Source organism: Desmodus rotundus, chromosome 13 (assembly GCF_022682495.2).
Source record: "Desmodus rotundus isolate HL8 chromosome 13, HLdesRot8A.1, whole genome shotgun sequence".
NCBI lineage: Eukaryota > Metazoa > Chordata > Mammalia > Chiroptera > Phyllostomidae > Desmodus > Desmodus rotundus.
In genome coordinates, this window is record NC_071399.1 from 2,790,094 (window position 1) to 2,816,981 (window position 26,888).

At 48.5% G+C, this 26,888-nt stretch overlaps 3 protein-coding genes across 3 annotated transcripts; 2 read left to right on the forward strand and 1 right to left on the reverse strand.

Annotated features, from left to right (window-relative positions):
- Positions 1-694: 694 nt before the first annotated feature.
- Positions 695-5,840, reverse strand: LOC112321306 (sperm-associated antigen 11B-like). The gene is made up of 3 exons (XM_024578711.2): positions 5,789-5,840; positions 4,721-4,870; positions 695-880 (listed from the first exon to the last, which is right to left on the reverse strand). Exons 1-3 carry the CDS (start codon positions 5,838-5,840, stop codon positions 747-749), a joined length of 336 nt encoding a protein of 111 aa, XP_024434479.1. The 3' UTR covers positions 695-746.
- An 11,284-nt stretch (positions 5,841-17,124) lies between these two features.
- Positions 17,125-18,415, forward strand: LOC128779857 (beta-defensin 105-like). Its single transcript, XM_053916693.1, has 3 exons — positions 17,125-17,194; positions 17,524-17,565; positions 18,288-18,415. The coding sequence occupies exons 1-3, from the start codon at positions 17,125-17,127 to the stop codon at positions 18,413-18,415; spliced, it is 240 nt and encodes a 79-aa protein (XP_053772668.1).
- Positions 18,416-19,999: 1,584 nt separating this feature from the next.
- On the forward strand, positions 20,000-24,962 carry LOC128779858 (beta-defensin 107A-like). Its single transcript, XM_053916694.1, has 4 exons — positions 20,000-20,008; positions 21,269-21,368; positions 21,781-21,894; positions 24,820-24,962. The coding sequence occupies exons 1-4, from the start codon at positions 20,000-20,002 to the stop codon at positions 24,960-24,962; spliced, it is 366 nt and encodes a 121-aa protein (XP_053772669.1).
- Positions 24,963-26,888: the final 1,926 nt, after the last annotated feature.

A 26,888-nucleotide genomic window follows, 5' to 3' on the forward strand; every position in this document is an offset into this window, starting at 1 on the left:
CTGTTTAATGGTCCAAGGTGTTTAGCATAATATTTTTCTTGGACAATTTCACACAATATTCCCATAACAGCCTCATTGGATATTTGGAACTAGTCCTTCTTTTGAATTTCCTTAACAAATCAATCCTCACATCTCCATGCATTTCTATAAACTCCACCCTTTGTCTGGAAACGCCTGCCTCTCTTTCCCACTTAACAAACTCCTAATTATCTTCCAAAACCCTGCTCAAATATCTCCAAGAATCCTTTCTTAATTCCCTTATATTTATCTTTTCAACATATTGCCTTGGATATGTCCACATACTAGAATATGTAGCATTTCATTGTTTTTATTTATTTAATGTTTTTCTCCCCACATATTCATGTTCTCAATTCATTATAATGTCAGTGCCTAGAACACAGGTAGACACTAAAACATATTTTAAAGATAAAAGAATGAAATACTTGAATGCTTTCCTATGAAACTTTATTACCTCTACATCACCAGCAAAGAGTGTGTGATTTTGAAGATTTTTGTACATCTCAAGCCCAGTTACTTTCTCTAAGATCATGTGAGTAAGACTACGTGTAGCCCATTTTTGTCTTTTTTTTTTTTTTTGCTACCATAAAATGTTGAGACTTCCTGGCACAGATGACAATGTCAGCTCCTGTCTGCTCAGGTCCTTCCCCACAACACCTGCACTTGGGTGGGTGCCAGGCCCGGGAGCTGAGTGAGGGGATGGAGCCTCAGCTCCTCAGTCAGCAGCCTCAGGCTGGAGTCAGGCAGCAAGCTTCCTTCTTCTTAACACAGTAGCCTACCTGCGTTTCCATATAATTACAATATTCTTGACAGCGGCCTTCGCTTTTCTGGCAGTTGACGACTTTGAAATCTGGTATAGGTTCTGTATAGAGAAATATCCAACATTAGCTTTGGAATGCAGGCCCATTTCAAAGCAGCATCGACCTCTCCTTTGCACCTGCCATATGGAGAGCTCACCTGGGCAACTGCCCCATGTTGGGTGTTGGGGGCAGGGGAGAGGCCAGTCCACGGTAGCCCCAGACAGCATGATACACACATCTAATTCTCCAAGTGGCTTTGCTGAAGGATGTCACCGCAGCTTGCAGTGGGAGCAGGGCCCCATGTGCTTCCTGCTCAGCCAACCAATGGACCTTTCCGAAATAATTCTTGTGAAATCTTGCCTCAGTTTCCACTCTTCTCTAACACTCTAGACTGGGTGAGGATTTAAGGCTTTTCTCACTGGCATTTGGTCACCTTTTTAATACAGAATGGTCTGCCTCTGCACTCACTGTACTATTTTGAATCTTAGTTGAAAATTCTATTTTAGCAACTTCCCAAGAACACTGTTACATAGAGAAAGTTCATAATTCTTTAGAAAGAAAGGGAGATAGTATAGAAAGAGAGAAAAACATGAATAGAACAAATACGGGGAGGAGGACACACAGATTTCTATTCATTTAGTAAATTAATTCCTCATTCCTTCAAGGCAAAATTATCTAGGACATTTTAACATCCTGTGACAGAGTTGAGGGATGTTCTCCAGATGAGGAAGTCTGATTCTAGTGGGGAAACAGACACGTAAACAAATATGTAAATTCCATATTATAAGTCCATTGTAGAGTCTGCACAAAGTGCTTTGGGAACATAAAGAATAACCAGACAAGGTCACGGAGAATTTTAAATTTAAATGGATGCCGTGCAAAGCAATGAGAGAGCACATTGTTTCACAGGAGTCACAATGTGGTCTGGGTACCATGGAGATGACAAAAAATGGTGGAGGACGACCAGCCAAGATGGAGGTATAGGCAGACACACTGTGCCTTCTCACACAACCAAAAGAAGGACAACAACAAATTTAAAAACAAAAACAACCAGAACTGACAGAAAATAGAACTGTATGGAAGTCCAACAATGAAGGAGTTAAAGAAGAAACATTCTTCCAGACCAGTAGGAGGGGCAGAGATGGGCAGTGGGGTGGAGAGGACTCATGGCGAGGTGGTGGCTGGAGGACTGGGCAGTGAGGTGGTGGCTGGCGGAGCAGACAGTCCCACATTCGTGTGCAGATAAACCAGGAGGAACAACTGGGGAGCGAGACAGGGTTCCAGGGAGGGGAAATAGAGCCTCAAAACCTCTGACTTGAAAAACCTGTGGGGGTTGCAGTGGCGGGAGGAACTCCAAGCCTCACAGGAAAGTTCATTGGAGAGACTCACAGGGTCCTAGAATGTACACCCACCCAGGAATCAGCACCAGAAGGGCCCAATTTGCTTGTGGGTAGTGGAGGAAATGACTGAAAGCCGAGAGCTGAGCAAGCGGCACTGTTCCCTCTGGAACCCCTCCTCCACATACAGCACCACACTGCAGCAAAGTGGGTTGCCCCAACCTGGTGAATACCTAAGGCTCTGCCCCTTACTATGTAACAGGTGTGCCAACACACACACACAAAATAGCCCAAATGAAAGAAGAGATAAAAGCTTCAGAAAAAATGCAACTCAGTGACGAAGAGATAGCCAAACTATCAGATGCAGAGTTCAAAACACTGGTCATCAGGATGCTCACAGAATTGGTTGAGTATGGTCACAAAATAGAGTAAAAATTGAAGGCTATGAAAAGTGAAATAAAGGAAAACGTACAGGGAACCAACGGTGATGGGAAAGAAGCCGGGACCCAGATCAACAGTTTGGACCAGAAGGAAGAAATAAACATTCAATCAGAACAGAATGAAGAAATAAGAATTCAAAAAAATGAGGAGAGGCTTAGGAACCTCCAGGACAACTTTAAACATTCCAACATGTGAATAATAGGGGTACCAGAAGGAGAAGAGGAAGAGCAAGAAATTGAAAACTTCTTTGAAAACATAATGAAGGAGAACTTCCCCGATATGGCAAAGGAAATAGACTTCCAGGAAGTCCAGGAAGCTCAGAGAGTCCCAAAGAAGTTGGACCCGAGGAGGCACACACCAAGGCATGTCATAAGTACATTAGCCAAGGTTAAAGATAAGGAGAGAATCTTAAAAGCAGCAAGAGAAAAGGACACAGTTACCTACAAAGGAGTTCTCTTAAGACTGTCAGCTGATTTCTCAAAAGACACCTTACAGGCCAGAAGGGGCTGGAAAGAAGTATTCAAAGTCATGAAAGGCAAGGACCTACATCCAAGTTTACTCTATCCAGCAAAGCTATCATGTAGAATGGAAGGGCAGACAAAGTGCTGCCCAGATAAGGTCAAGTTCAAGGAGTTCATCATCACCAAGCCCTTATTATATGAAATGTTAAAGGGACTTATCTAAGAAAAAGAAGATGATTAAAAATATGAATAGTAAAATGACAACAAACTCACAACTACCAACAACAGAACCTAAAAACAAAAACAAAAACAAACTAAGCAAACAACTAGAACAGGAACAGATTCACAGAAATTGAGATCACATGGAGGGTTATCACTGGGGGAGTGGTAGGGGGAGAGAGGGGGAAAAAGGTACAGGGAATAAGTAGTATAAATGGTAGGTAGAAAATAGACAGGGGGAGGGTAAGAATAGTATAGGAAATGTAGAAGCCAAAGAACTTACATGTACGACCCATGGACATGAACTAAGGGTGAGAATGCAGGTGGGAGGGGGTATGCAGGGTGGAGGGGAATAAAGGGGGGGAAATGGGAGAACTGTAATAGCATAATCAATAAAATACATGAAAAAACGGTGGGAAATGGGGGTAAGATGACTTAATGCTGGATGGATACAGACTTTCATGGCTGGTTAAGTATTTTAAGAATGTTTTTCTTAGTTATTTTTTTTATTTTTATGTTTTTTAAATATTTTATGTACTTATTTTTATAAAGGAGAAGGGAGGGAGAAAGAGAGGGCGAGAAACAGCAGTGTGTGGTTGCCTCTCGAACACCTCTTACTGGGGACCTGGCCTGCAACCCGGGTGTGTACCCTGACTGGGAATCAAACCTGTGACCCTTTGGTTCACAGGCCAGCACTCAATCCACTGAGCCACACCAGCCAGGGCTTTTTTTTTTTTTTTTTTTTTTAACTGAACTTCTGCAGAATGCATGTTTCCAGACATAGGTGGAGGTTTTATGCCAATACAGGAAATAATGGAACTCTTTTCCTGAGTCAGAGAAAAAGCAATTAAGAGAGAATTTTCTCCTCTAGCCACTGAGCTTCCAGCTCCATTGTTCTGTGTGAGGGTCAGGAATGATTTTGGGATTAAAGGCATCTTGGAAATTACTATCCTCTCAATGTCCATATGGACTGGAAGCTGTGGGCTGTTTGTCCTTTGCCATCGTCCACCCCAGGGTCTCCCCAGCCAGCCCATCCCAGAATGCATTGCCTGAGTGCTCGCTGTTCCCCGGGCCCTCAGCACCGGGTCAGCGATTGTCCTGAGCAGGGAATGGAGCCCACGGCCGAGGGAGGGAGACAGACGTCTTCCTAGACCTCACGTCCTCTGCCCTCGGGTTTGGGTGAGGCCAGAGAAGTGGTCTCAGTATTTTCGCCTCTCAGACTCCTGCATCTGCCGGTTGCCTGAGACCTTTGGCGGTCCTGCCCCTGGGGAGGCCGTAAGACCTACCCAGACCCTTCTGACGGGCAGGCGGCCTGAGCGGCCCACGTAGTGTCTTCACGCAACACAGCCTGCCCTTAGCCTCAGCCCCGCCTGCCCGCACACCCACCTTCCCCCACTCACACACGTGCTGCGTGGATGGCCTTGTCACAGGCGTGCTCACCTACCCTGGTAAGGGGGGGTGCGCGCTAAGTAGTGGCGCTTTACTTGGTGGCGGAACACTTGAGACTCGTTTGTTCCTCGTCCACGGGGTTCTTCCGTGGGCATCCCGGGCCCCGCGACGCCGGCATGGTTCCCATACTCAGCCCGGGATAACCCTGCATGAGAGAGAACACACAGCAGAGAGCTCTCAGTGCGCCCTGGTCAGCGGCCCCGGAGGCTGCACGCACACCCCTCAGGGGCGCGTTCCGGGAGAGGCCGGGCCGGGACGCGTGGGCTGGGCCCTGCAGCTCTGTGGCCACCGAGTGTCAGTCGCGCGAGGTGGGCAGTTCCCGGACTCGCTGTACAGCTCAGCCCCAGCAGTTAGTAGGGAGCTGTGAGCGTCAAAACAGGTTAAGAGGGAAGACCTTGCGGTACGGGTTCTCACCAAAGATAAAAAGAAAAAACAGACTGACAGAACACGCGGACGGCACAGGAAAGCTGGAGGGTGTGGGGTAGGTCTGTGCCCTTGGCTGTACGGCACCACGGTGTTGGCACGTGCCCAAACTCATCCAACTGTGCACATTAAAGGTGCGCTCTTCCTTGTCTGATAACTACACCTCAATAAACTGGACGGAAAAAGAGGAAATGGAGGATGGATGGAGTGGGATGGAAGCGGGGACAAATGATTCGTGTGTGAGAGAGAGAGAGGGGAATGACACCAGGAAAGGGACCCCCGTGGAGCCCAAGCACCTCACCGACGCGGAGCTGAGCTTTCCCTGGCGTGTCGTCACCAGCATAGCTGCTGGGACCCCGGAAACGCCATGTTCTTCCTGGTACAGACGGTCCTTCTAGGTAAGGGGAATGCTACAGGGTAAGAAAGTGGGGTCAGGGCTCGAGCCCTGTCTCCCCGAAGCTGGTGTCATTGGCATATTGTGTCACTGGGACGGGCAGCCAGGAGCCTCCTGCCCAACATCCCCACCAGGAAATGTGTTCCCGGGGCTCAGCATCCTACTGCCCAGCCTGGACGCCTGTCCCCAAGGTGACTAGTGTAGAGAGAGCCCGGTCCCCTGGTCCTGGTCACAGTTCCAATCTACCTGGAAACAGCAGGGCCACAAGCAGGGTGCAGGGCAGCAGGAGTCGCTTCATGTGGCTGAGGGGACAGCAAACCAGGAAGGTCCCAGTGGGTGGGCAGGCAGCCTGGAGCCTTTTATTGCTGAGCTGGGGGGGTGGCCTGGGGCAGGGGAAGGACTGCATTTCCAAATAATGTCCCATCACAAGGGACACATTGTTTTCCCACTGCTCGTGGAGCAAACATTAAACCCTTTTCCTCAGGGTGTAAATGTTATGCCTCAATGCCTCAGGTGGGCTTGGTGAATAGGAAGGAACAGGGAAAGGGAGGAGTACCAGAAAGAGGGAAAAAAGAGGCAAAGTCAATGTCATTAACATAAACTCACCAATCACAGTTTCTTAAAATGGTGACATAAATAATGCTGTGGTATTCGTTGTATCCTGTCTTCTGAACTATTTATCTTGGTGTAAAAAAAAAATCATGCAGGAAAACATAAAACATTTCCAGTACGACCGGATTTTCGACACTGCCCTCTCCAGAAGCTTTACAGGTTCTTCCAAAGCCCTTCCAAATTCTCACCATTGTTCCCTCTCCCCTGAGCCTCTCCCTGTGTTTTTTGGTCCCTCCAAGACTCAGATGTCACTTTTACTGCCCCTCTTTCGATTTCAATTATCTGAGTCTTCTTCATATTGTACCCCCACCGTGTGTCCCCCCCAGCCACCCCCCCCCGCCTTTCTATTTTCTTTTCCCTCAAGGGGCCTTAAGCCGAGGTCCCAGCCTCTGGACATTGGAGAAGGTAGATGGTCAAGTAGGGCCATGGAAACTGCTGTTACGTCTGTACAACTGGAGACTTCTCTTATGCCCTCGTTCCACTCTCTGTCCTTTTATGCCCTGGTCAGCAGGTGTGCATTATTCCAGGTGTGTCTGTATTTATTTCAGTGTGCAATTGGGATCTTTGATAAAAGATGCACATTTTAGAGTACCTAGACAGCATATTCTTACAGATGCTTATTTTCCCTATAAAAAGAAAAAAGGGAAGCCCAATGTAATATTCAGATATTAATAATGATGAAGTATGAGTCAAAATGTAGCAGTATTTTAATAACCACCACGCAGCTAAAGATGGTTCTAATTCATTAAAATCATGCGATCTAACTAGATGAAGAAATTGAGGCAGAAACCATTATGTCTCCTGTCCTCTGTCTAGATCTGAAGATAAAATAAGGCTCCCCAAGTTTTCTGGAAAGAACAGCCCGTGAGAATGTGGTTCGGCTCTGTGATAGAGGAGGGCGGGGAGCAGAAGTCATTAGAAAGGTCGCAGGTGGTCCCTCCGCCCTCACAGAACAGCCCTGGGAGCCCCCGCCTGGCCTACCGGCGTCGCACGTCCTAGAAACACTGCGGAACAATCCACCCGCTGAAAGTCAGCACTCGTACTGCGCAGGGTAGCAGAACCGGTCCAAGAACATTCTCGTCCTTGCTTCTGCCTCTTTTAAAAATTACTTTGTCCATGCAACTGATAAGTTGCATTGTTTTTCTTTCTGAACCTCTCAGGGTGTGCGATTTTCATTCCTTTGAGCCAAGGAGATGGGGGAGAGTAAAGTGGCAGAGGCTGCATCTGCTTGCGCCCCACACTCGCATTCCTGGGGTGCGGCACGCGCTGCTCCGGGGGCCAGAGTGGGGGTGGCCCAGGCTGCGCTGTCACCCCTGCGCGCTCCTTCTCCAGTAAGGGCCTGGGCGCGGAGCTGCTCAAGGGACGTTTGCGTGCTCGCTCCCTCTCAACTCCAAAGCACACAAAATGTCTAAATTCTAAAGTGCAATAATGTCCAAACTCAAGCCTTCCTTCTGGTGGTTTTCGTTAGCCTAGTTTCGAACGATTATCGGCCTTCCTTTGTGAACTTCAGTTCGCAGAGAGTTCCGTCTCCCGCGTTGGGAGAGTCGCAGCCTCGGGACCGTACCCACTGGGCGGAGACCCAGGGACCGGCTCCACCGCACGCTCGGTCTCGGGCACAGTGGAAACAGGCGCCCTGGCAGGTGGGCGTCGCCATCCGAGCAAGAAGCCTTGGACACAAACGACCAGGCACTGTTCTTGGACCTTTTTAGGATCTTAATGTTCAGCACTGGCTTATGAAACAGGGCCCTGGGAACACTCCATGGATACTACGTTACATCAAGAAAGTGGTGTTAGTTTGTGCCGGGCGTGGAAGTGGTACTGTGATTCCATTTCAGAGTCCGTTCCTCTGCGTTAGAGATTCCGAAGCCTTTTCCGAGGGTGCGCGAGGGCATCTTGAGTATTGTTGGAAATAGCCTGGGAGGCGGAGCTTATCAAGGGATGAGGCTGGGAGCGGATGGCCCCGCGAAGGCAGGTTGTGCCGCTGTATTTGGCCAAAGAGCACGGGTCACCCCCACACGTCACAGGAGGCGTTGTGTACACGCAACGGGAGGCACCTGGCACCAGGCGGTCCTTCTGGTTTCCTGCAGCTGGCTAGCTCCGGAGTGCCCTAGGCGCCTGCCAAATAGTGACACGCTCATTCTGTTCTCCTCTCGTCATTTATTCGCTGGGCTACTTTTGTGCGGAGAAGCTTTTCGTCATAAATCATTTGGTTACCCCGAAATACAGTTTGGACCAGAAAGCCAGGTCGGAGTTTGCCACCTCCCGCCCAGCACGGCCCGGGCAGCGCTGCTCTCTGCTGCCACCTGCTGGGTGTGCGCCTCCCAGACATCCGCGTGGTTCACCTGCGGAGTTTGCCCGCTTCTCATCCTGTTACCATTTTCTTCCCTCCCCGAAAGCTCATGTTTGGAATTCTAGTGTATACCAAACGGGTGGCACTTAATATTGATTTATTTTCCATTTTAATGAACAAAAGACACACGTAACTGCTGAGCAGAACTTCTTAATCGGCAAACCAATGTTATCAAGATCAATTGGTATACTTCAGCCCCCCTGCCCTCCCCCCGCAAAAGATGTTCGCTTAGGCTCGTGGCTGATGAGATCGCTTTTCAGTTAAGCTTTGAAAGTGTTGCAGCTCCCAGTGCAGCTGCATCGCTAGCCTCCCTTCCCACCAGGAGAGACCGCTGAGACCCTGTGCTCTGCTGCCCCCTGCTGCCCTGGCTCCGGCCTGGGGCGGCACCTGGACGTTCTAGCTGTGAGGCCTCATAAAGGGGAGGGTCCAGCTTAGGGTCCGGCTGTGGCTAGGGGCCTGGAGTCCTTGGGTTTGGGTGTCTCCCGGGCTTCAGAGAGGGGTCGCCGTCCTTTCAGACAGCACAGGTAGGTGTTGGGGCATATTCCAATCCTGAATTCTGCTCCTTTACAATTCCTCCGGCAGCGGGCGGTTCCATAGCCACATATCTTGTCCGCATCGAGGTCCCCTGTCACTAAAATGACAAAGTCGGTCAGTGTGAGTAATTGTGTGGGAGGACGAGAGGTGAGACGTTTGGCTAAAGGGTTTTTGTGGGGAGGGACTGGAGGTCCCCCAAACTTCCTCAGGTTCCTGGACCTGCCAGGAAGTGGCTCACCTGTGATGCTGGGAAGCCCGTAAGCCAGGGGCCAGGCTGGTGTTCCCGCAAGGGCTCGGTACACCGCAGCTCCATAAAGTCAGCTGAGTTCCTTGAACTGGATTCTTTACGCAGAGTTCTCCAGCGTGACATTCCAGTCACAGCTTTGGTTATATAACCAATACACCCAATTGTGTCTTGTTACAAGGAGAACATAATGTGATTGAACTCATGCAAATAATTGTAATGACATACAAATAAGAAGAAATAATAGTTTCCTAATTCTGGAAGGATCAGACAGGGAGCAAAGAAAAAAAAGTTTTATTTTGGACCAGGAACCAGGTGACTGGAGCTAGAGAGGTCTGATCCCTCAGCCCATCAGCAAATTTGAATCCAGACTTATGGACATAGAACAAATGCATAAGCAATATTTAAATATCTCAAATTAAAGGCAGGATGTTAATTTACACAGGCGTGTGACACATGACAGTTTTGATAAGTAGATTTTTATCTGTCTCTTTATTATTAGTGTAACTATCCATCCTGATAGATGTTCATTTCTCTACCTACCCGTATATCTATGTATCTGTATCTGTATCCATCTATATCTGTATCCATCTACATCTGTATCCATCTATATCTCATCTCCATCTCTATCTAATGTGTCTCTACCTAATCTATCTCAGTGGGTTGCTCGTGGCTGACTGCCTGAGAACAAGCTAGAGGTTTGTTCCAGAGATTCGTATATTTTTAGACTCCTGGAGTCCCCTTTTTCAAAAAATGAAAATATTTATTTATTTATTTATTTTAGAGAGAGGGCGAGGTAGGGTGACAGAGAGGGACAGAAACATCGATCAGTTAGGTGCCTCTCACACACCCTGGCCAGAGGCTGAATCCAAACCCGGGCCTGTGCCCTGACCAGGAATCGACCCCATGACCTTTCTCTTTGCAGGATGACGCACCACCAACTGAGCCACACCGGGCAGGGCTGGAGTCCCCTTTTAAAAGAAATATCACATGGCTTTGGGACCGTTCGCTTACCAAAGAGAAGCAAAACAAAATGAAAAAAAACAAACCCAGAAAAATAACCCAGGATGGAGGGACAACCAAGCTTAGCCACTCACGTTCCCCGTCTCAGTGAAGCATTTGACAAACTGAGAAAAGCCAGTTATTCACTTTTATTGAAGTGTCTTAGGGAAGGGAAGAGGCTGGGGGAAAAGAAGGCACCGCTGGCCTTTCGGGCCTCTGGGAAGCCCAGTCTTCGGGGTTCCTCATTTCATACACGGCTGGAGTGTGAGGCAGCATCTCAGAGCCTTCTGGCAGAGAGCAACAAGTTCTTCATTTTTCTGACAAGAACGCACGCATCTCCCTTTAAGCTTGTAGCATTTCTCATCAAAAAATGCATTCCTGGCTACACAAGGGAAGGAGCCACCTGGATTAATTCTCCTGTCAGGTAAGCCTCGTTACCAGGCGCAGTCAGGTAGGTAACGAGTTGGTGAAGATTCTTTACAAGTTGGCACAGTGCCTTCCCCTGCCAGCCCAGGAGAGGGCAGGGGAAAGATTTCTCCCTGAGTTTTCGGCCCAGGAAGAACAGATTTGCCCCCCCCCCGGGTTCTGGGGGCTTGGGGAAGCAGACACTAGTATTCTTGTATCACAATGTGTCAGGGGGTAATTCATTATCAATTTGTTCCTGTGAACACCTTCCGAGTCAGGAACTTTCCCAACACTCAAAGTGCTCCTTGGTGCGGGGAGAGCACAGCCTTAGACGAGGGGACAGCCCGAGATGGGGTTGAAGAAGAATAAATTCGATATGTACAAGAAAAAACTTCACTGAGGTGGGTAGGAGTGAAGAGACTGCTAAGAAAGGGCCAATCTGACTTTTCCATTTCCTCCAGCTGTGCTCAAGAGCTGGGGGCGGAGTGTGGCGGGGGCTCTCCAAGCCTCCCCTTGTGTCTGTCTGCGCAGAGGACCGGGGCTGGCTGGAGGGCTTTACCCATAGCGGCCACATCAAGTCAAGGACAGACACGTCACAGTTTTGAGTGGCCTAGTTTGGGTATTTGCAGCCAAAGGGTCAGAGGGACACAGACCGAGATTAACGTCAACATGCAGCATTGACATTCACTAAACCCGATAGACCAGTCTCAGCCTGTGCACGAATCGCATCTCTCATAAGCACACAAGTCCACAAGGAGAAACACCCCGGTACTGGAAAGCTCAGTGAGCGATGGCCCCCACCCCCCGCCCTCCTGACAGTGAGGCCGTCTCAGGAAAGAGGTGCTGGACCTCAGTCAGACAGCAGTCCTTGTCTTGGGTTCAGTTCACAGGGACAGCCCGGGAAGAGAAGGGCTCTGGAACGAGGAAGAGCGTCTGCAGCCGCAAGGCCCCCAGTGGGGGACCCCAGGCTCCTACCGAGAAGTTAATGTAGCTGTTTGTGCAGGTGTGTCTACCTCAGTCACACCTGTAAGTAAGTTTTCCTTTACTTGTATCAGGCAGCTTTATATCATGTATCTTCATGGTGTTGACTAGTGAGATGTTAAGTGTGAGTGATGTGAAAACGATATTTCGGTCAGTTTCCAATGTGCATCAGGCCAGTGGAATGAATGACTCACTGTGGTCCCTGGGTCCCCCCACCCCCACCCCCACAGGCTTCCTGCAGATCCACTCACCCAGAGGCACACACAGTGGGCGAGGAGGCTCTGAGCCCGGGAGACCTCACCAGCATTGGGTGCGAACTTGGACTCACTGTGAATTCTGCAAAGCCCTTTCTTCTGCTCCCTGGAACTTGGCATGAGTCTAGTCTTAGACTTCAGTTTTGGGGAGGCCAAACTACAGCCATCAGAGGTTCCCAGGAGCAGGGAGAAGGGCGAGAGTTCTGATGGGGATGGCTACGTCCCCTCATTGTGGCCAGCCAGAGTCGGGCTCGAACATTGGCCACTCCTTCATATCTGTGGGACTTTGAGCAACTGCTTAGCCCTTCTGTGCCTCAAGTTCTGTGTCTGCAAAATGGATGCTATGTGGTCCTTCCAAACCAAAAGAGTTACTCTGAATGTCACTGAACTAGAGTAGGGTGGAGTTTCCCTCAAAGGCACCGGCACTGGAGAACTATGTGAAGTCCATGTCACACTGTCCAGCAGTCCAGCACGTGACTGAGGAAGGGTAGCTGGCTTTACTCTTTCACCTACCTCCGTGGCCAGTGTGAACAGAGTGTCTCTAAGTTCCATTCCTTGCATCTTCCATCTCCTCCTGTCTCTGTCTTTCTTATGTGTCTTCATCTTTAACACAACTATTCTTTTAAAAGATTCACTGATGGTTACCCTCACTTTTAATCTTTTTTTTTTTTTTTTTACAATTTTTTCTTTTGGATGGTAAGCATGAGACTGGAGACAAAAAGGCGTCTTTCCTGGCACACCTGCATTTCTGCACACCTGTGACAGCCCCTTGTGGATAACAATGGGAAATGCAAAGGATTTATGGGAGAGACCTGAGGGGACAGTCACGCCCTGTAGCTAGTGGTCCCCTGCAGAGCTGACCTTGGCCACGTCCTCCCTGAGGCAGGGCCCCTCGCTGGGCCACGGCCTCTGATTCCCTCCTGCCAAGGCGCTCATTTTACCTGGGGCCAGAAAGAAGAAAACAGCAAAGAGGAAGAGGAATGTCCTCATGACTTGCAGGGTCCCGAGTCGGTTTCGGGTCAGCTCAGTGTGCACGAGACAGGGAGGCAGACCCACATTTATACATCTTTCTGGCCAGCACTGTCTTGATCGCTGAGGCGTGTCCGGGGTGTCTCTGCGTTCGGCTGCATAGAGCCCACAGACCTCAGTGGGTGTCAGTCAGCAGCTCAGCAGGGGTTTTTTATTTGTTTGATTTATTCTGGAAAGTTCCCAAACCAGAAAGAGGGGATGGAGGGAGGATAGAGGGGGGTGTGCACTGACAAGCAAGCCTACACATGTGCGTCAGTCAGCAGGAACACAAGAGCTGGAACCTGGCAGCAGGGATTCCTGACCCTGCCTATGCGCCTTCTTCTCCTCAGTGGACTCCCGTGTACGAAGATGCCACAAGGCATTGGTGCAGGGGGTGCCCAGGGCTCAGGGGAGTCTGCGTGCCAGCCGCGGTGTATATGAGCTGTGCCCACTCAGTGATGCTTCACTGAGCATTCTCGTCACCATTTCTTTTCACAAAGGTGACTCCTCCCGTGTGCTGCACACTTTACATGCCACATGCATCACCTCAGTTAATTCTCAAATGGCTCCCTGGATAGTCGAGAACTTAGTGGATGCTTGACTGAGATTTTGTGTGGGGGTGTGTGTATATATAGTATTTTAACTGTGAAATATGTATATAAACCTAAGTATCCTTCAAAATCTCACATAAGAACAGGTACCACGGTTATTAACATTAATAATTATTAACGTGGATGTTACGTTAGGGGTGGGTGGGGGAGGGAACATGAGAACTCGGTGCTATCTTTGCAACTTTTCAGGAAATCTGAAATCATTCCAAACTGACCATTTTCACTTGAAAAGCCTGTTATGGACTATCCACCCCATCTATCTTCAGCCTTGGTTGTCGCCATGACACTTTCGTCAAGCACTTTCTGTGCATATGGATTCCAATCCAGTTAAGGATGATAGGCTGAAAAAACAGATTTTCTCTATTCCCTTCCAGACCTCACTAAAATGGGTTAAATATACAGGAAAAGACAAACCCCAGACAGTCTCAGTTATACGCGGCTTCAGTTATCTCCCTTATTACCTCAGTGGCTCACCGATCTCCCCTGTCACAAAGTGGGTCTCCGACAGCAAGCGAGGGCTGCAAACCTGATACAGTTGGACTCCCGGCACCAGTGATGGCTCCCCAGGCGACGGACATGCCCCTTCATGGTAGGATTTCCCGTGACTTCTATTGTAAACCAGGAAGACCACTGTCTCAGTCTGTTCTGGCTGCTGGAACAAAACAGACACCAGCGGCTTATAAACACCAAACACCTGTGTCTCATAGTTCCAGAGGCTGCGGGTACAAGATCGGGGGGCCAGGCTTCCAGGTTGCAGACTGCAACTGTTCCTTCTGTCCTCCCGTGGCCCAAGGGGACAGGAATCTCTCTGGGGTCTCTCTTATCAGGGCCTGATAGGAATCCCATTGCTGAGGTAGTATCACCTGGTCACCTCCCAAAGGCCCCAAGTCCTAACACCATCACTGTGGAAGTCAGGATTGCAATGTTAGAATTATGTATGTGTATGGGGGGGAGGGGTGTGGCACAAGCATCGGGTCACAATGTAGAGGGTCAGAGCTCACACAAAGAGCCACCTCCCCCTCCTGAAGGAAGCACAGCACTGCAATCCTCCTGTTCACACCTCGCCATGGAGAGGAAGGTTAGTTTGATGAGTGAAGGCTCTGGACAGGAGTGTGGTGAGTTCCAGGGCTGGGGGCTGACCAAGCGGGAGGAGGTCACACAGCAAGCGTGATTGGGTTTGCATGGGGGGAGCAGCCCCTTCAGGAGGGCACCTCCTAGAAACAGTGAGCCGAGGCCATCAACCAAAGGCCAAGGGAAGGCCCAGCAGAGTCTGGGCTCAGGTGTGCAGCCGATGGTGCTCAGCAGCAAGGTGGGAGCTGGAGGTCAGAGAACTCAGAGGTGGCAGCAGTCAAGAGTCTTCCACGGCTACAGGGTTGGTTTGCACAGAACAGGTGCAGTTTTGGGGCGTAGGCAAAGCAGGCAGCCCCTAAATGGCTAAACAAATGCTTATTTGCTCTACACTCAAAGCAATTGGACATGGAAGAGTTTGAGTTTGGAACCACAACCCAGGTTGCTCTGAGCTAAAGAAGTAAACACTGCAAGGAACAACCTCCAGGGCACAGGTGTGGCCAGTGACCGAACAAAGAGGCCTTGTGGGGACAAGTCTTTATAGCCAGGCAGCTTCAAGACACCCACAGCCATCTTACTTTTCTGAGACTGAAAGTCCAGCCCCAGTAAAGAGCAGCTACATAATTTTCTGGGCCTAGTGCAGAGTGAAACTTCACGGTCTCGTGCTCCAAAAGCAGGGGAAAGATGCCGTCCCCCCAGAAAGTTTTCTCCCCTCCTCTAGATATTTTTTATGTGCTATTTAATGTCCCACTCCCTTCGGCCCGAGGATACTTGAGGAACACTTGCAGACCCTCATAGGTGTCTGGGAGGGGGGCCCATGTTGTCACTCTGCATATAGGTGGGGCCCCACTGCCTACTGAATTGTCCCCTCCTGCCAGCTGCTGCTGGACCAGTGTGCCCTGCCCCAGAGAAAGTCAGGCCAGGCATTTTCCTTCCCATGGGCTTGCCACCTCGACCATGGTGACAGGGCGGCCCCCAAGGATAGCCCAGCCTGTGAGGCAGCAGTACTGAACTGAGGGTAGGGAGAGGCTCACACCTGCTCTGGCCCTGCTGTCTCAGGGAGGGCTAGATCAAGGCCCTGCTGTGTCCTGACACCCAGGTCCCAGCCGGGATAGATAATGGTGGTAGCTGTTCCTGGGAGGAAGTAGAAAGGAGGAGGCCATGTGGGCCCAGAAACAGGGTGGGAGCCCGCCCAGGAAGGTGAGGATGGAAGGACCACAGGAACATATGGTAGCCAAGCTCCAAGGCCCCAGCGTGCTCCTGGTCCCATCAGCCTTCATCACAAAGCAGATCATTGAAGGTAAACTCGAGAATTTCCACGCAGTGAGTGCAGAGTAGTGAGCTCCAAGGCGGGGAAGGGCTGTGTGACCACATTCATCGTGTCGGCTGGCTCCAGGTCGCTACAAATGCCTACATGCGGAAAAGCATTGGGCTCCTCTCTACCCCTAGCACACACATATTAGCATGTGTTCCTGAGGCTGAACCTCTGGCAAAGCAGGGAATCAAACCCAGCGATCGGCTCTGTTGATTTCTCTACTCCAGTAAAGCTTCCTCAGGAATTAGTGGACCTGCAAAGCAGTTTACAGAGCAGTTGGGCTCCATGCTGGATAGAGAGAAAAGTGAGTGGAGTCCTAGTTGAAACAGCCAGGCACTCTGATAAGCACATCACATGATCTCAGATAATTCCCTCCAATATCCTATGAAGGACATTATCATTTTTACATCCTCATTTTAAGGGTGAGGAAAGTGAGGTTCAAAAAAATTAAGTGACTTGTTCAAAGTTAGGTAATTAAAAAGTCAATCTGTCTGATGTCCAAGTCTACATTTGTAAATCACCCTGTTTTTTATTCCAGAAACGAAGGATGCAGCATTGTGCAGGCATGGGCAACGGGATGGGACTGATTTGGGGGTACAGTGACGTGACTACGGCTTCTGACACCATGTTCTTAGTGAACACGAAGGATGTGGTGTTCGTGCGTGATGTTGCTACAGGCTCAGGGACTCAGGCTACCTTGGTTGCTTTCCCTCCTTTCTCTGTGGGACAGGTACAAGCAATAGAAACGAAAGGTGGGACAGGCACAGTTCACCTTGCCGGGCTCGGGCCAGGCCTCCCTCTCTGCCCTCCAGATGTTCTGACCACGTTTGTCTCGTCATCACAGTAGAGTCGAACAGCAGTCTGGAGAGGCAGTGGGCTCTCTGTCGGTAAAGGAGGGTGACATTCCTACTTCCTGGAGAGCAGGGCACTGCTTCATGTGCCCTGGTCTTCCAACTGCTGGCCTGGTGTCCCTTCCACTCCCCCAGGCAGGTCCCCCACAATGTAAGGCTTGAGGGAGGCCAAGGGCTATTATCCATCATGACCGCCCTTGAACTTGGGAAATGGAGCATGTAAGTGTGCTCTCTTTGTTGATTCACTTCACTGACCAGGAGGAGACCACATTGCTGTCAAATATAAGTGAGCTGCTTGTCCTCTCAAAGAGGCCCTGCGCCCTTGTTCTGAAGAGTCTTTGTCAGCCATGTCCCCGCACAGGAAGCTGTTGTATTTTGTCTTTGTCTTTTTCTTCATGTTGGTTCAATGTCCACCAGGTAAATGGGAATGGGTGGGAATTTGATGGCAGAGCATAAGGTTTGATGATTCTTCTCTGTGCCACCCTAAAACTGAGAGGAATGGTCAGCTCCCTGCTGTGCTTTGCATGGGAAAGTCTTGAACTTGCTGTGGAATTTTCTAAGAGCAAACAGCTATTCCTTTTTTTAAAAAAAAAACACTTCTCCCTGGTTACCAGGAGTAGAATCAATCTGCAAGCCCTATGCCGGCTCTCCCTGACAGAAGCTCTGTGGGATTGGGGATACTGTTTTATACAGTGCTATTCCCTGCATTGATCTTGATTTCCAAAATGTGCTTTGTTCTGATTAAGGGTGCCCAGCAGGACTCGAATATTCCCAGCCCTTCCCAGGAGGTAAGTTCAGTCCTGCGTGTTCTGATTTTCCTTTAGGGACTCTGGCCAGTCAGCTCCCTCTCACTTCCAGAGACAAGCGAGCGATGGAGATAGCAGTGAAGATAGAACTGCCTGAACTTCACTAATGCTTCACTTTTCTTCCTCCTATTCCCAGCATCCTACTTGGATTTTCTATTTCCCAGGGAAATCTCTGTGTGACTGGATTTTAATCTTGGCCACAGAGATTTGGACCTGTTGGCTCCTCTCATTAGCTCATGGCGACCTCTCAACCTAGGTCACAGGATTAAGCTTGGACTGGCTGATGAGCATTGACCTGGGGACCTGCTTGTCCACCTCTTACAGGCTCCTTCCCCAATCCAGTGAAGCATGAGACAAATGCATGTCAGTGGTTGAAGAAGGTCCAATAAAGGAGTGATCTAGAACCATTCAGTGAAAACTCCCCCTCTTAGAGAAGAGCTGTTCTTAATGGAGAGCCCATGCATTTTTGTTTTTGTTTGTGTTTTTTGGTGGACTCATACAGGAATTAAGCATATTATACACAAAATAAAAAAGTAATGTTATTCAGGAACTGCAAACAGAATTGAAAAGTGTTCAGACAGAATTTCAGAGTGAGAAAAATTAAGGCTGATACTAACTACACCCCCTCCCCTTGGTGGCCCCTGACCTTGTCCCCATTCCCAGAGCCCCAAGAAAGGCACAGGAGCAGCTCTTTCTCGGTGCAGGTGAGTTTGCGGCTTGTGAGTCATGCAGACTGGGCCGGGGCAAGTGCAGACGGATGTGCACGGAGGACGAGAAGGTGGTTGGCATCTGCAAGCTGAACTTCTTCTGCTGCCGCCGGAGGATCGACTGAGCCAGACCTCAGCCCCGGAAGCAGGACTGGATATTCGAAGAAGGTGAAGAGAAGTTCTGTGGCTTAACAAAGCCACCCAATGCATGAGTGTCAGGGTCCTTCTCCTTCCTCTTTCCCCTTGTTATGTGTCTTTGCTTATTTTTAAAGATGATCATGAAAAACCCCAGACATGCGTGGTTACCTAACAGCCTGGGGACGTGCGTGTCTCCAGAGTTTCAGTCAGACACTACCACGATCTACAATATTTGGAGCATGTCTGATGAGTGATGAAAGTTCCCACACACTCCTCACATGACACATGATCACTGTAAGAAGTGTATTGTATTTCTTTCTACGTTGGAAGTATTGAGACCCCAAGGCATTTCCTCAAGGTCATAGCCGAGCCAGCCCAGGATGCACACCGCACTGCCACGCAGAGTGTGTCTACCCGCGTGTAATGGTTCTCACAAAACAGGAGCACGTTGGTGATGGGGAGTGATGATTCCGCGGGGCACAATAAACGGCTTTTTCCACACACTGCTTGGTGGACCGACAGATGGTCATGTCCTGATTGTGGCACTTGTGATGCACTTATAAAACAGCTCGCACCACCTCAGTTAATGCCATGCCCACCTTTGTCTTTTGTGTGCCAGTGAATGAAAACATCGGAGCCACTTCAACACGTTCAGCATGGAATGTACCTGAAGGGTTGACTGTGTACCTTTTGCCTTAGGAAACGCAATGTGAAGCTTCACACAACAAAGTTCCAAAGTACCGGTCCTCTGAGCCGCGACCCAGACTGGATCGCTCAGTCTGAAGGACATAATAGAGAGTAGAGTGGAAATAAATGAAGTGGAGACTAAAAAACAATAAAGAAAATCACCAAAACCCAAAGCCTTTTCCTTTCTTTTTAAATGATGAACACGATAGACACACCTGTAGCTAGACTGACCAAGGAAAAAAGAGAGAGAACACTCAAATGACTGAAACCAGAAATGAGAGACCATTACTACTGACCTCACAGAAATAAAAAGTATCACAAGGGATTGCTACAAACAAGGGAATGGTGGCATTTTATATAACTTAGAGGAAATGCAGATAGTTCTAGGAAAACATATGGGGGGCCTAGAAAATATGACTACTTTTCCACCCACCTTCTAATCTCTTCTGGCTGGGCTAATAATCAGACTAGCAGAGGCCAATTAACAGGAGAAAATCAAAATTTTAATATGTGCCCATGAAAATTCCAAAGGCAGTGAGGCAATGCTGAGTTTGAAGCAATACGGAGGAAGGAGAAAAGGCGGCAAGAGAGTGTCAGATCTCAGGGGTGAGAGTGGGTGACTGACAGGTAGTTGAAGAGCAAGGGAACAAAACAGCAAGAAAGCAATGGGACACTGGGAGGATGTAGCCAACAGGCCCCTGCCTGAAAATTCTTGCTTACCACACTTATTTCAACTTAGATAAGGTGTCTTAAGATTCCCTTCCGGAAGCAGGTTTTTCTGTCTGAATCTCTTGGGCAGGAAAGCGGGGAGGGTCAAAAGTTCTTTCCGAGTCTGTTTCGTCATAAACAGCTCAAAACCAGCATATTAAAAAAGCAACTCCGAGATGGCAAATGTTGGTCCCTTCAACATAAATACCAACACTGACTGAAGAATAAGCAAAACAAAAAGTCTGAATAGACCTCGAACAGGAGAATGAACTAGTGTAAGAGAACACGTCTTACCATGAGAAACCGAGCATCAGATGGCTTCTCTGATGAATTCTGAAAATGCTACTCCATTTTCTTCTGGCTGGCATGTTTTTTCGGATGAGAAGTTTGCTTCACCCCTTCCCAGTGATCCCCCTCACACCCAGTGGTCACGGACCCCCTCTGTGCGCCTTTCCTTTGGCCAGTGACGGAGGTCTGGTGGTGGTGGTGGTTTTAAATCTCCTTTCCCCAGCCTGATTTTGTTTCTTTTTTTTTACAGGGGCTGCACGTTTGCCCTTAAAGCACTAGGAAAGAGCGTTTGTTCCTTCCCACTGAATGGTAAGGCTATTTTTTCCAATATGGGAAAAGGATTCTGGCAGAATTTTGTGCCTGTCTCACTGTGGCTACTTACTGTTCCCCTCACCCCAGCCTACACGGAGGGGGGTGTTTTTTTCAGGCGATCTGTTCAGTCTGTTGTTTTGTGTGAGCACCGGGTGAGGTCCGTGAGAAAGAACTTGGATGTCAAAGGTGTTCCCTGTTCTCTTTCTAGTTTACTCTTGCTCTCAGCAATTCCTCACAGACTTACCTGAATCGTTTCACCAGTGTCTGGTGGAATTTACCTCAGGCAAGTGAGTGCTCATGTCTTATTTTTCTTGGAGCTTCCCCCTTAATCTTAGATGTGAGGAGCATAAGCCACCGGTGGCTCAGCTTTCTGGTGAGTTCCAGAAACTGAGTATTTGCAGCCCACCCTGCATTTTGGTGTGTGTTTGGTTGATGTGGGAATGCATTCTTTCCATCTTTGTACATCCTAAGCAGAAGCCATCCTCTTATTAATAAAAATTCCATTTCTTAAAAAGATAAAGAGATATTCACATTTTCTGCTAATTCATGTGTCAATTTTGGTAAGTTGAAGTTTGGAAAGAACTTTTCCATTTTTATGGAAGCTGTTGACTGTTTAGGCAGACAGGTGTTAATAATGTTTTCTTGCATCATTTTAGGTGGGAAGGGCTTTCTCATGGGTGCAGCCCTTTGACCTCTAGTTAGCTACTCAAGAATCGGTTTGTGACTTGGGACACTTCCTTACGGACAGGGAAGAGCTCACACAGCCTCGACCAAGATTATCAGCTTGTGTGGAAATATTTTTCCCTGTTTCAGGCCCAAAGAAGGCTCTTTTGTCTTTGCTACAGTGTGTGTGTCTCATATGGCACCTGGCCAACCCCACTGTCATTTCCATCCTCCGCCAGGAGGGGGCAGTGTTCCTGCCCCAGCAGCTTGAGAGGGGTGCAGGTAAGCCAGTGGCCCAGCATTGGCCACTTTCTAAACAGTAATTACTCCCAGCACCGATTAGTAACTGCTCTGTGAATTTTATAAGAGGGTAAGTTGTGTGTGAAATCCTAGGTAAGAAGAAAAGAAGCAGTGGTTATAGATTTTATAGAGGTAGTGGTACTTGAGTTGGGGCTTGAAGACAAAATAGGGGACGTCCAGGAAGAGACGCAGACTGGAGTATTCCAGGCAGGAAGACAGTGTTCTCTGCCGTTCTCGCCCATTAGTGCTAGCAGGTCAAATCTGATTCGCCAGCCCACGCAGTATTTAATGGGGCATGGAGCATAGTTGATTCTTAATAAACACTACAAGCCCAAGTTACTTCTCACCCCTGCGGAGCTGTGGAAGTTGTTTTAATCAACTTTCTTGTTCAAAGAGCTGAGTTCCAGTGCCAGCACCTCCCTCGCCCTCTCTCCACTGACGCCTGGCGCCATGAGAATCTTCCCCTTAACCATTGCTGGCCTCCTTCTTCTTGCTCAGATCTTCTCAGGTAAGGAGGAAATTCTTATAAATGTAAGAATGACAGACTGTTCAGGATCTGTCTTTTTAGAAGAAAGTGCGGCTTTTAGAAAAGTGCACGTCTTACCCCTTATTTTAAAAAGGACCCATGAGGGACCAGTTACTGGAAATCCTTCCCTGAGGTCAGACTCAGAACGATGGGACCACACGGGCCCAGACCGTCTCTAACCAGAGAGAATCTAGTTAATTGCCCCGAAAGCTCTGCAAAGGGTTCAGACTCCTTTCCGTTCAGGGCCCTTTCCTCCTCTGCAGCCTTCCACCCAGCTCCAGTGTCTGCCAAAGTGATTGCTGCAAACCCAGAGAAGCTCTCGGAGGCAAATTCCAAACACACTTGGCAACTTAAGGAACTACGGCCTTTGTAGCTTCAAGGAACTTATGGCAGTAGGTTCTTAACAGTCTATTTTTTCCCATGTCTCACTAATTTGTCCAAAGCTCCTAATCTTAGATTATTTTGGACTTTCTTTCTAGCTCTCACACACCCATGGAAAATTACATCATTTAATGCACTAACACCTTGATTAGTTTGCTTTTAAGTTCTAGAGACCTTTGCAATGGTCTCTGTCTGTTCCGTAAGACCTGGAATCCAACCCTGAGAACATTTTCTGTCCTGCCCTGCTCAACTGTCCTTCACTCCTGTTACAAAGCCGCTCCCTACAGGACTCTCCATGGTTCCCGGATTTCTATCTACACTTATTTACTGCGCATTTGGGTCTCAGGAGGCATAACAAACCAATAGATACTGAATGTGTGCCTACCACTTATGGGAAACTGTACTGGGAACCATAACAAAGACAGGTAAAATGGAAATAAAAATGGAAGTAGAGCATGGCTTTTGCCTTTAATTTGCTTGAATTTTATTGGTCTATTATTTCTGTGTTGGTCAGAAATGGGTAATAGTAAATAGGCATTCAAACTGTAGAAACATTTAAAACTGTTGATACATTTAAAATGTAGAAAGTGAATGTATAGGATGGGAAGATGCACAAAGAACTGTAACACTGAACGGTTCTCGTAAGTCCCATATACGATGCCAGGTTCAGAGAGAAGCTGTGATGTGGAAGCGGGGTCCTCACTGGGGGGTTGGGAAGGGCTTCCTGGGTGGCAGTTATTAGCATCGCAATTTTGCAAGCAGCCAGGAGAGAAGGAAGACCGGAGCTGAGAGTGATGCCCCCGCATTTCCAAGTCTCACTTGTAGAATCAAGTCACTTAGCTTCTTCTGCAGTCTCTTTCCTTGGAGGTCACAGACTGGGTCCAGGGAGGGGAAGCACTGTCCTCTCCACCCCCTTTCATCAGGACACAGGTCCCCAAGAGCTCCCTACCCCTCACTCAGCTCAGACACATGAGTCTCCGCAGTAAGGACAGTGTGGCACACAGCAGGACCACGGCCACCACTGCAGTGACCAGAGACTCTCAGAGGTGGAAGTGAGTTTAATGATCAACATACAAGGTAATACAAACAAACAATTAGGCCGAGGTATTTGAGGTCGACCTCACTCGCAGTCCTCATAAGCTGTATGACTCTGTCCCATAATCTCCCTTCTATAAATGGTAAGGGCAATAGGGTTGTTTGTAAGGTTAATACACTTGTTATATTAATTAGAGGCCAACTGGTCTTAACAAGGTAGAGTGGCTGAAAAAAAGAGAGTTTATTTCCCTCTCACGTCAAAGTCCAAAAATAGGCAAGCTGACGAAGCTGTGTCCTTCAAGTCAAGTTGGCCCTAGGGAGGAAGGCCAACTTCGCCATCCTAAATGTGTGACTGTTTGTCTGCTTTTAAAGATGCTCTACAGGAGAAGCTAAAAGGTAAGTAAAGAACATGATGAAAAAGACCACAGAAAAGCAGCTCACATCTTTTCACTTGTACATCATTGGTCCATACAGAAACGGAGAGACAGGCACTGATGTCTTCAGCTAAGTATCCACGAGCCCAGCCAAAGCGCACAGGACCTATTACCAAAAGTGTAAAGGGAAAGACAACTGCTTGGGGACAGTCTGACAACCTCTCTGTTTATGTGAACTGCTGAAACAGTGCCAGGCACGTGCTCTGTGCTCTGATGGAATTAACTGTCATTAGGTCTTGTTTTCACTGTGCTTGTCACTATTGTTCTCATCATCTGCCCCAAGTCACCTCATGCATGTCTCGTGTCAGGCAACTGCGCAGATGCCTGATACATTTTAATGATCTATAACTCACAATACCCCAGTTTTCGACTTTGGATTGTTTAAATCTTTCTACTTTGGGTAGAAATCTAAGTCTTCACAATTTCTTTCCTTTGATCTGAGTCCTGACTTGGACATGAATGAGCTTAATGTCCCTTCAGCGTGGTGATGCCTCAGGTATATAACAGCTAATACGCACCTTTCCCTCCCCAATTTCTCTTTCCAAGAACGAACATAGTAAACATTACTCCTTGGGAGGGTAACCTCAGTACCACATTCCTTCTGTCTGTGGATCCCAAGCTGTGAAACTCCACAACCACATGCCAACGCACACTGCTCATCATTGACCAGCCTGCAGTGTAAACGGCACGGGCTTTACCTTTTGCTACATATCAGGGACTATGAATTTGCAGATGTTAAAAGAAACCATTTATTGGAAAGAATTGTTTATTAAAACCAGAAAGTATATTATTTCCCTCCTAGGAAGGAACATTCTATTTCCTGTGTATTAGAAATGATTGTGAGAGAGGGAACTCTTTTTTTGTTGTTGTTTGGTTTTCCTGAGTGAACATCAAGTCAGGGCACAACTGCTCAGGTGACGTCTGCTTCTTTGAGACTTATTCTCTGCCTCCAGGAGATTCATAACGGGGGGATTATGCATTTGGTCTGGGTGATATGACTTGGTCTTTTGGCAATTAATTGCTGGATAACTGAAGACTACTTGCTTTCTCCACTCAGCCAGGGGAGGAATTCAAAGGCAAATACGTTGTGAAAAGATGGATGGCCGCTGTGAGGTGGAATGCCTTTCCTTTGAAGTAAAGATTGGGGGCTGCAGAGCTGAACTGACACCATTTTGCTGCAAAAAGAGGATGAAAAAGTAAACACTACACACTGTGGCCACAAAAATGAAAAGGGTGGGGAGGCTCTGGTGGCTGTGACCTCCATGCACTGAGCCTCTCTGGAACTTTGCTCTTGGACCTCCATGTTCTGGATTCTCCGAAGCGGTCAGTGCAGTTCTCGAGGCTACAGGGAAATGCCATCACCGGGATGGGAGCTTCTGGAGGGAAGGCGCTTCATCTTGTCACCTGTGCACCCACAGTGCCTGCTATGGGGCCTATTGACTATTTATTGAGAAAGTGAGATAGTGAATTAATAGGTTAAATAGGTAGATTGGAAAGGGAGGACTATGGCCCACTTGAATTTAAAGTTATAGTCCTGGCTTCAAACACACGTGTGAGTTTGGGCCTTCTCTTCTGAGAGTCTGGTGCCTGTAATCCAGGGAGACTGAACTGTGCAGAAAACGGACCGTCCATCTGCTGGACACTCACTGTGGCTGCCTCAGCATCACCCTGTCACATACTCCTCCTCCTCCTCCCCTTCATCAACAGGAATTATCTAGAATATTTCCAAGTCTGATCTAGAATGTCAAGTTCTATAAAGAAACTGGCCCACACCAAAACTCAAGCTGGCCGTAGGTGGAGTAGCATCCTCCTTCTGGCCACCACAGTCAGAATTGTCAGGTAAGGCCTATCAGTGACCCCTCATTGCAGATGAGGAGACCCCAGCTCAGGGAGACCCTACAGTTACCGGCTCACTTACATCTGTGTGCTTTCTGGTCTGGGTGCTCAGCATGTCCAGGAAAGAGTGGGCTAGATGTGGACAGACAACAAGGGCCAATATATAACAAAGCAAAACCCTGCAGGCCTCCCCAAGCCCCTGTGGTCCTGTGACATTCTGCTCAATGGTCATGGCAAACTGAGGCTAGCCTTTGCCCTGCTTTGCCAGGATTTGGAGTCCAGAGAAAAATGTCTTTCAGGCAGAGAAAAATACCTTCCACAGGCCACTTTCATTATAGACGGTTTATACTCAATCACCCTCCAGAACCCAAGAGGAACACCCCACAGCTCTGCCCTAGAGAATTTCCTTCCCTAGTCAATCAGGCTTGCTTCCCGTAGACACGTACGTAATAAAGAAAAAAACTAAAACACAAAATCCTGGTAAATGGTTTTAACATAAATAAAAATGTTTCTAAAATGTTTGATATTGCGACCTATCTTCCTGGTGCTGAATACTTTTTTCCTGAAAATTATGCGAGATGCGCAGCTGAAATAAGTGCTGCAATCAGAAAACGAGCCCAGGTTCTGTGCGTTGGCCACAAATTCCTCATCAATGGACTCGGGCAAAAGGAATGGCCTTTGAGAATCTAAATGTATTTAAGCCTTTTCCCTTCCCTTCCCTTCCTTCCTTCCTCTGTCTTTCACTGCCAAACGACTTGGAATGTCGTATGCATTTTCTGTCCCCACTGGTTTTGGACCGTAATCGCTTCACAGCCGCCAGAAATGTCTTCTGCCTGCATCACGCTCCTGGAATCTGTCTCAGTAAAGAGACCAGGGACCGCTTAGGCACGGCCTCGTCACTGGTCTCTTGAGGACGATTCCAGGACCAACCCCAGTGATCTGGGGTGGCGGGGGTTGGGGTAGGGTGGGGAGTATCGGCCCTCTCGGCTCTTTCTGAGAAGCGCGGCAGGGCGATCCGTCTCCTTCCTTTCTCCCTCTTTTGCACGCTAGGACCTAAGTCTCCTAGATGCCTGTCTTCCTCCTCGCTCACTCTCAGACTGCTCTGTTCCCTCCTCCCACTCCCGGAGTTCCAACCCCCCTTCCCCCAGCGGCACGAGTACCGATTTTCCAGCCTTTCTGGCTCCAAGCCCCCGTCCGCAGTCCACTCTGCGACCTTGCGCGCGGACCCGCACACTGCATTTGCCAGAGCTCCCGGTCAGGTACCTTCCTCTCGGGGACTTGAAAGCCAGG